Source organism: Sorex fumeus, unplaced genomic scaffold (genome assembly GCF_029834395.1).
Source record: "Sorex fumeus unplaced genomic scaffold, SorFum_2.1 ptg000086l, whole genome shotgun sequence".
Lineage (NCBI taxonomy): Eukaryota > Metazoa > Chordata > Mammalia > Eulipotyphla > Soricidae > Sorex > Sorex fumeus.
The window spans coordinates 1,137,630-1,147,958 of NW_026606143.1; the positions used below are offsets into that span (position 1 = coordinate 1,137,630).

Below are 10,329 nucleotides of genomic sequence, written 5' to 3' on the forward strand. Positions count from 1 at the left end.
TACTCAAATCTCTTCGATAGCCATGTCCACTTGCCTATGTCGTTCCCAACGGTCTCCCTTCCGAAATCCGACATGCCATTTCGTCGGTAAAGAAACAAACAGCACCTGGCCCAGACAAGGTCAGACCTGAACACCTGAAGAACCTGCCGTCAGTACTCATCAATACACTAGCTCGGCTCTTCACTCGCTACCTGTCTGAATGCAAGGTTCCGTCCCAATGGAAAACCAGCAGGACCGTACTACTGTTCAAGAAGGGAGACATCCATGACATTGGCAACTATCGCCTGATCTGCCTTTTGTCTGTCATCTACAAGTTGTTCACTCGAGTCATCCTAAATAGGATTGGCAGAACACTAGATGAAGGACAACCATGCGAGCAAGCAGGGTTCCGCAAAGGATTCAGCACCATCGACCATATCCACACAATAACCAAGCTTATTGAGGTTTCTCGGGAGTTCAAGATGCCGCTCTGTTTAACGTTCATTGATTTAAAGAAGGCCTTCGATTCTGTTGAGACGGAAGCAGTCATTGAAGCCCTAGCCAATCAGGGCATTCAAGCTCAATACATCAAGATCCTCCGTGAGCTGTATTATGGATTCCTACTAGGATCTCACCATTCTACAAAGAAGTAATCATTGATGTCAAGAGAGGGGTTCGGCAGGGTGATACCATTTCACTGAAACTCTTCAGTGCCACCCTCGAGAACATCATGCGACGATTGGAATGGGAAGGAATGGGAGTGAAGAGAGATGGTCGGCAACTACACCACCTCCGCTTTGTTGATGACATTGTTTTAATAACACCAAACATCAGCCAAGCGGCACAAATGTTGACCGACTTTGACCGTGAGTGTGGAAAGGTAGGACTACAGCTCAATCTTACGAAGACAATGTTTATGAGAAACAGCCTTGTTCCTGACTCCCCATTCACTCTCAATGGAACGACCATCTCCGAATGCAACAGCTATGTGTACCTAGGTCGAGAGGTCAACATGACAAATGACCTGGCACCCGAGCTGCGCAGGAGGAAGAGAGCGGCTTGGAACGCCTTCAAGAACGTCGAAGAAATAGCTAATAGGACGAAGAACCACCGGCTCTGGGCACATCTCTTTGATTCCACTGTTCTTCCTGCATTAACATATGCCTCAGAGACCTGGGCCCTATGCAAACAAGATGAGAACACTATTCAGGTGTCCCAAAGAAGAATAGAAAGAGCTATGCTTGGAATATCACGTTTCACTCAAATGAGAGAAAGAATCTGGAGTCCTGACATCCGTCGATGATCAAGAATCAGGGACGCTGTCTCATTTTCCAAGGTGTCGAAAATTAGATGGGCTGGTCACATAATGAGATTTAAAGACGACCGCTGGACTAGAGCTGTTACCGACTGGATTCCACGGGATGTCAAAAGACCGCGTGGCCGCCCACCTTCCAGATGGTCAGACTTCTTCGTCAAGATCATGAACGATCGGTTTGAGGCCCTTCATGTTCCCGGAGCGAACAGATGCCATTGGGCTACACTAGCACGCGACAGGGACAAATGGAGACGTTACTGGCGCCTGCTCGAGCAAATCGACGATAAACGGGAAGTTAAGTGATTAAGTGATTAAGTGTGATATATATATATATATATATGGCATATAGATACATTTTGGGCATGCATTATAACACCACATAATGCATGCCCAAAATGTATTATAAACAATGATAAATCAATATTTATTTTAAGATAACCAAATATATTTGTATATCTTTGTCTATATCCATGCGGGCAAGATACTGTCGGTAGCTTGCCAGGCTCTCTGAGAGGGGCAGAGGAATCGAACTAGGGTCGGCATTGTCGGCCGCGTGCAAGGCAAACGCCCTACCACTGTGCTATCACTCCATCGAGAGCTCAGCGGTAGGGTGTTCGCCTTGCACGCAGCCAGCTCGCCCGAGCCAGGTTCGATTCCTCCACCCCTCTTGGAGAGCCGGGCAACCTACCGAGAGTATCTCGCCCGCAAGGCAAAGCCTGGCAAGCTACCCATGAAGTATTCAATATGCCAAACACAGTAACAGGAAGTCTCAAAATGGAGGCATTACTGGGCCTGATCGAGCAAATCGATGAACAACGGGAGGACAGTGTTTGTTTGTTGTTTTTGTCTATATCCATATCTATATTTATGGTTACATGTATATCTATATCTACATATGACTCTATACATCTGTTTCTATCTTTTATTCATTATCCACCAACTATCATCTATCTATCAATCATCTACATCAGCAGAAATGGTAAGAAACTGATGATTGTTGAGTTTTGGTAAGTTCAAAATCTGCTTCACTAGCATCAGTTTGGAGACCTAGAAAACACCTGCAGTTAAAATCAAAAGATACTCCACTGTTATAATTCCTTCTTGGTTATGAGAGGTCAGTTTTTATTTTATTAAGGCCTTCAGCTGATTGAATAAGGTCCACCTACTTTATGGAAAATAATCTGCTTTATTAAATTAGCACTAACTTAAAGGTTAAGGTATTCAAAAATGTTTCCACAGAAACACCCAGAATAATGTTTGACCAAATATCTGGGTACTATAAGCCGTCAAGTTAACACACATTATTTTCATACTTTTTCATTTATTTTTCAATAGACTTGAGTTTGAGTAACATAATTTTCTAATACATTACTTTTTCTTCAAAGCTTAAAAATTATTGGTACTAAATTTTAATGTGTATTATTCTTATGAAGTTTTAATTATATTTTCTATAAATTCAGCCTTTCGTTTCGGTCTTTATATATATAGAAGTAAAACTATGTATTATATATAACTGAAATATATATGTGTTTATGTGAAAATAGAAGCAATAAGAAGAGGAAACAATATATTTATATTCCTTATCTCAAAAAGAAAATGTTCATTTTTTATAACAAAATAAAGTGTGAGATGTGAGTTTTGTTTGTATATGCTTTACTTAGGTTAAGGAAGTTTCTTTCTATTCCTAGTTCACTGGCTGTTTTTATCATGAAAGAGTACTGTAACTTATCAGATGTTTTTTTTCCTTCTATTGAGAGAATTGTATAATGTAGGCTTTTATTCTATTGGCATGGTGTATCACATAGGAATGTAAAAACCATCGCCTTCCCAGTATAAATCTCACTTGACCATGTACTTCTTTCATATACTGCTATGCAGGTTGTTAATATTTTGCTGAAGATTTTTACATTTGCATTGTGATCTATAGTTTTATCTTTTTCTCTGTTTAAGCATTATATTTGTCTACTTTTCACATCAGGGTAAATACTGACCTACTAAAATGAGTCAGAAAATTTTCCATTCCAATTTTTTGAAGCGTTTGTATTAACTTGCATTAATTTGATGCATCTACTGGGTTTTCCATTAGTCACAGTGAACTTCATTTTAACTCATATATATTTGCTTAATTACCTTCCTGAGTGTCTGTAACTTTATTTTCTTTTAAGGAAACATTTTTGATCATTATTGATGATCACTACCTACTACCTATACTACCTACATTACCCAGCGACCGCCACGCTCCAGGACGCTTTCCGGACCCACACAGCCAGTTCACGGCCACACGACACATTAAAAGACACTAAATACCCATGTTACAGAATTGTCGTACCATATTTGATAGGGTTGAAATATGGTTTGAATCATGGTAACAACTACAAGGGCGATTAAAGGCTGCCCCAAAAGCCTCTATCCCTCTTGGAAAGTCTGGCAAGCTATCAAGAGTATTCCGCCCGCACAGCAGATTCTCGCAAGCTATCCATTGTGTATTCAATATGCCAAAACCAGTAATTACAATGGGTCTTATTTCCCTGACCCTGAAGGCGTCACGAATATGGCAGCATTGAAAAGGAAGAGAAAGGAAGGCCGATAAAATATCAAGGCCGAACTAGGCTGCCACAACGAAGGAAGACAAAAATGATCGTCTGTACGTTCAATACACGTAAGCTAGCATCAGATCCATTCACCGAGGACCTGATGGTACAAGCACGAAAGATCAAGTACGACATCATTAGTCTGACCGAGACAAGAAGGCACCTATCTCATCACGCCATTTTCGACACTGGAGAAGAATTTTTCCTTGGAACATGTGATGAAAGAGGTGTCGGAGACATCGGTGTCCTTGTCAACACGAATTTGGCCATGAGCATTGATTCATTCGAATGCCTAACAACTGAATCAGACGTTTACATTTGAATAGATGTGGCTCACTGCCGGCAGTTTCTATCTTCGTTGTCTACGCACAAACATCCAATTATGATGAAGGAGAAATTGAGAAGTTCTACATGGAGCTGGAGAAGTTCTATAAAGAAGAACACACCCTCTACAAGATCATTGTGGGTGATTTTAATGCCAAGATCAGCTGAAGCACTTCACATCCGGACCTATGGCATAGAATGGAACAAACAGGGTGAGAGACTGTCTGAGATCATCATGTTGACCAAGACCATCCATGGTAACTCAAGATTCCAGAAGGCCGAATCTAAACGTTGGACATGGGAGTCTCAATGGTGGACGATTTCACAACGATGTCGCTGTTGTCACAAAATTCCAAATGGGATTGGACTACCATCTCCTTCGTGCAAAATTCTACTTCACAGAGCGGGGAGAAAGGGCTGCAAAGTTTAAGAAGAGAATTCCCAGAACGACCAACAACTGGGAGCTTTTTGGCACTATTGCGGCAACATGGGAAGATGCCATTGTTGACAACATTGACGAGAATATGATCAACTGGTTCAGCACTTCCATGATTGTGCGAGAAACACCAAGAGAGAGATAGCCTCAAAAAAACGCCTGTCTTCCAAAATTCTTGAGTTATTCGCCAACATGGTTTGGCGCATGCTCAGGCAACTGCAAGCGAATGTCCGAGCTCGCCAAGCAGTGCAGAGATACGATCAAGGAAGACCTCAAAGAGATAAGAGCAGAAATGCTGGTAGATGTGGAAGAAGCTGGGAAAAGTTTTTGTAACGCCCGCCTGTCCTTCGCCAACTACAAGACCAAGATGACTGCCCTCCAACGTCCTGATGGATCTATCACATTGCCAGAATGGCAATGAAGATTATCCATGACTTCTACTCAAATCTCTTCGATAGCCATGTCCACCTGCTGACATACTAAATTCCACAGGATGGATATGTCGTTCCCAATGTTCTCCCTTCCAAAATCCGACACCCCATTTCGTCAGTAAAGAAACAAACAGCACCCGGCCCAGACAAGGTCAGACCTGAACACCTGAAAAACCTGCCGTCAGTACTCACTGGCTCAGTTCTTCACACGCTACCTGTCTGAATGCAAGTCCCAATGGAAAACCAGCAGGACTGTACAAGAAGGGAGACATCCATGACATTGGCAACTATTGCCTGAACTGCCTGTTGTCTTTCATCTACAAGTTGTTCACTCGAGTCATCCTGAATAGGATTGGCAGAACACTAGATGAAGGACAACCATGCGAGCAAGCCGGGTTCCGCAAAGAATTCAGCACCATCGACCATATCCACATGATGTCCAAGCTCATTGAGGTTTCTTGGGAGTTCAAGACGCCTCTCTGTCTAACGTTCATTGATTTAAAGAAGGCCTTTGATTCTGTTGAGATGGAAGTGGTCATTGAAGCCCTAGCCAATCAGGGCATTCAAGCTCAATACATCAAGATCCTCCATGAGCTGTATTATGGATTACTACTAGGATCTCACCATTCTACAAAGAAGTAATCATTGATGTCAAGAGAGGGGTTCGGCAGTGTGATACCATTTCACCGAAACTCTTCAGTTCCACCCTCGAGAACATCATGCAACGATTGGAATGGGAAGGAATGGGAGTGAAGATAGATGGTCGGCAACTACACCACCTCTGCTTTGCTGATATCATTGTTTTAATAACACCAAAGCAAGCAGCAAAAATGCTCACCAACTTCAACCATAAGTGCGGAAAGGTCGGATTACAGTTAAATCTTAGGAAGACAATGTTTATGAGAAACAGCCTCGTTCCTGACGCCCCATTCGCTCTCAATGGAATGACCATCTCCTAATGCAACAGTTATGTGTACTTAGGTCGAGAAGATAACATGACAAATGACCTTGCACCCGAGCTGCGCAGGAAGAAGAGAGCGACTTGGAACACCTTCAAGGGCGTCGAAGAAAAAGCTAAGAGGACGAAGAACCTCCAGCTCTGGGCACATCTCTTTGATTCCACTGTTCTTCCTGCAGTAATATATGCCTCAGAGACCTGGGCCCTACGCAAACAGGATGAGAACGCTATTCGTGTCTCCCAAAGAGGAATTGAAATAGTTATTCTTGGAATATCATGTTTCACTCAAATGAGGGAAAGAATCCAGAGTTATGAGCTCAGTCGACGATCAAGAGTCAGGGACGCTGTCTCTTTTGCCAAGTGTCAAAAATCAGATGGGTTGGTCATGTAATGAGATTTAGAGACGACCGCTGGACTAGAGCTGTTACCGACTGGATTCCACGGGATGTCAAAAGACCGCGTGGCCACCCACCTACCAGATGGTCAGACTTCTTCATCAAGATCATGAACGATCGGTTTGAGGCTCTTTGTGTTCCTAGAACGAACAGATGCCTTTGGGCTACACTAGCACGGGATAGGGACAAATGGAGAAGTTACTGGCACTCGCTGGAGCACATTGACGATTAACGGGAAATCAAGTGATCAAGTGATTGATAACAAGTAATATTAAATAAATTACTGAGGGCCTGCTACGGGAGCGAGATTAAGGGGTGGTTGGGAAATTTCGAGACAGTGGTGGAGTGGAGGTGTTATATTGGTGGGATATTTAATGCCTGTAAGAAATCATCATGAATAGCTATGTAAAACACAGTGGTTATATAAAGTGTAAGGGAGAAATTGTAATAAATAAATAATAAACAAATAATGACTCACCAGAAGATATTTGGCAGCATTCAATATATTGCTTATTTAACAGTGATGATGATAAAAACAATTCAACCCACAAAGGATAGTGAATCACATTATTCACCTGTATGTTCAGCACCCAGTATTTAAAATAATGCAAGATTTATTTTAGGTGACTATTCATTGTCATGCCACTTAAGCTTCCAAAACTAAGTTTCCAAAAATAAAATGTAACATAAAGGAAGTGGGAGGTATTTGGTCCAAATCTGGTGATGCTCAGGAGTAACTTCTGACTCCAAACACAGGAATTACTCCTGGTGGTGCTTGGGGACCATATTGGATGCCGGAGATTGAATCCAGTGTTACAGCATGCTAGGCAAGCACCCTACTCGCTGTCCTATTGCTCTGATCCTCTAGTCTAACATAATTTTATGGATGCACATAGAAGCCATGAAAATCTAAGTCATTTATTACTTAGTGCAATTTATTATTCAATTTATTATTCTTAAGAGCAGTAGCTAGACTACCCACAATTTCAGGTGTAAGTTTTCTGAGTTCAAAAATCCCACCAGATGATGGAAAGTGATTATATTTTACATACAGTTGGTTCATAAACGGAGAACAACTTTAGGCTTATAGAACCTAAAACTATTTAAATGGTAGAAAGCATTTCTATCTTTTGCTTAGGTGATAGAAACTGTTCATTACATAGGTACTCTTGAAAAGACAGCCTGAAACAAAGGGTCTTTTCATTTGGGCCTTTTCTACAAGATGCACAAAAAGATGAGAGATCATGGAAAATTATATCTTAATAGGCAGTTGAAGAGTGCTCAGTTTTTAAGAATGAAAATCAGAAAAGAAAATGCGATTTCTCTGAAATAGACATATTGCAAAATGTCTGTAGTAATATAACTACAGCATATTAAAAATGAAACCTGGGGCCAAAGAGATAGTACAGAGGACAAAGTGCTTCCTTTGCACCCTGCTACCTAGGTTTGATACCCAGAACCCCATTTAGTCCCCTGAGTAGAGCTCTACCAGGAGTGATCCCTGAATCCAGAGTCATGAGTAGTTGCAGCACTGCTGGGTGTGGCCACAAAAAGACAAACAAACAAAACCTAAGACCAGAGTTAAACTATATTAACTACTATAAGACTTTTAAAAAATATTCTGTGAGGGACTGGAGAGATAGCAAAGTGGGTAGGGAGCTTGCTTTGCATGTGGTCGATACTGATGTGATGCAAGCATCCCTTATGGTACCTTCAGTACTGGCAGGAGTAATTCTTAAACATTGCCGGGTATGGCCAAAAAGCCAAAATAAAATAAAATAACAAAAATATTCAATGGTTGGTCAGCTGTGTCATTCAAAATAGCTTATTACAAATTTTACAGAAATAAATTTTACAGAAATAAGTCTTTGGTGTGTTAGCAATACTGCAAATGGCAGTTCTCAAGTTAAATCATTTGGCAGTTTATATTGTCATTCAAAATAGCTTGTTACAAATTTTACAGAAACAAATTTTACAGAAATAAATCTTTGGTGTGTTAGCAATACTGCAAATGGCAGTTCTCAAGTTAAATCATTTCGCAGTTTATATTGTTCTTTGGCAAACAGATTGTTATTTGAATTGGTCTGCTTCTAAGCCCACATTCAAGGCCCTATTTCCTGTTAGATCTCAATAACAATTCACTATGGGCTAAAGTGCTAACTGAAAGTAACATAGCTTTTGCTTTTCTCAAGAAAGTCTTCATTTTAACAGACAACTTGACAAACTGGCATGAAGTGGAGACGTGGCCGCTAGTGCAGCGCGTGGAATTCGGAACCGACGCTGGACATGGGGCTGGAGCATGAGCGCAAGATGTTGACGGGGTCCGGAGACCCACAGGAGGAAGAGGAGGAGGAATTAGTAGATCCCCTAACAAAAGTGAGAGAACAGTGTGAGCAACTGGAGAAATGTGTAAAGGCTCGGGAGCGATTAGAGATGTGTGACCAGTGTGTATCATCGAGGTCAAAAACAGAGGAGGATTGCACTAAGGAGCTCTTTGACTTCTTGCATGTACGGGACCACTGTGTGGCCCACAAACTCTTCAACAGCCTGAAATAAATGTGTAGACTCACTTAACCAGTCTTCATCACCTGTATATCAGGCTATTTCCTTATAGTTTTGAACATGCCATTTGTTTCTTACTTGAAAAAGTTTGTGTGGACCTCATGGATTTGGAGATAAAGTGTCTCCTGTGTAATTAGCAGTGATATCAACACAATAAATTGCAGTGTTGTGCAAAAATAAATGGCAAGCAAGGGAATGGCAGTGGCTTATCTCTCCAACTGCCCTCATTCAGTGGTCTCAGGCCGTTCCCCCACTCAGGAAAGTCGATGGCGATGGTCAGGCAAAGGAAGGAAACGAGGGCCAGGCTAGTTGGTCTTAGCAGCAGTTTATTACAGGGAAGAGATGTATGTCATGGAGGCCCCAGGATCTCTCAAGCACGTGTGCCTTTGTTCTTTCAGCTTCTGTTCTCAGCCCCATCTTCCCAGGTTCTCTGACGCATGTGTTCCCCCAGAGAGCCCTGAAATCTCCCTTATATAGATCATAGTACCTCTAAAGGGCGCAATATAGTCATGTCATCAAAAGGAGTTACAGAAAGAACATTGAGGCAGCAAACCATACATCGTTTCTTTACATCTGCAGGCCAGTAGTCCTGGCCTCACCTTTTACAAGCTACAAGCACTTGGATTAGCACATCAAAGACCAGTCTACTAGAGATTGGAATCTACATGTCTAAGATCAGCCTGCCTGGTGCCAGGCATCTACATCCCAAAGATCAGGCCTGGCTTAGCACCTGGGATCAGCATACCTAAGACCAGCTAGGTTCCTGTGACATAAGAGAAACTGCCTCAATATACTGAAATCATTTACTGAAGGCAGTTTGAAGGGGAGAAAGTTCAGTCTCATCCAAGCTAGTCAGGACACACAGGAAAACAGCTTCTAGGACAGATTCTCATTTAGCAGATCAACCCACCCTAGAACAGATTTCCCTGGATGCGTTTCTCCTCTCCTTGTCCGACCAACATATAAACATACATAATATAAATCATTTTATATGGACACAGTAAGAAATACCTTAAGCTTATAGAATTGCTCTCCCAGGACCATCTCGATCTCAGACAGCAGTGCTCAGGCCAGATATCTTTCCTATTCTTAGCAGCAGGGTCCTAGTCTCGTTGTTACTTTTGGATCATGACAGCATTTGCCTATGATCAAACTCTTAACTTATAGTTAAGAATCGTGGCACCTTGGCCTGGCCCATCTCGATGCCAGGGTAGCACATAACTTACCGACTTGCCCTGGTTCCATGCAGTCCCACGTCGGGACCCTGCCCTTGGTGTGCTAGGAAGTGAGGACTTAAGTTGAGAAGGCAGATGCCTGGGAGTGAATAATATTCAAAGC

General features: G+C 42.0%; 1 protein-coding gene across 1 annotated transcript; it reads left to right on the forward strand.

Moving 5' to 3' along the window:
- The first annotated feature begins 8,665 nt into the window (after nt 1-8,665).
- LOC130039380 (cytochrome b-c1 complex subunit 6, mitochondrial-like) lies at nt 8,666-9,172 on the forward strand. The gene has a single exon (XM_056131271.1). The coding sequence runs from the start codon at nt 8,716-8,718 to the stop codon at nt 8,983-8,985; it is 270 nt and encodes an 89-aa protein (XP_055987246.1). The 5' UTR covers nt 8,666-8,715; the 3' UTR covers nt 8,986-9,172.
- Nucleotides 9,173-10,329: the final 1,157 nt, after the last annotated feature.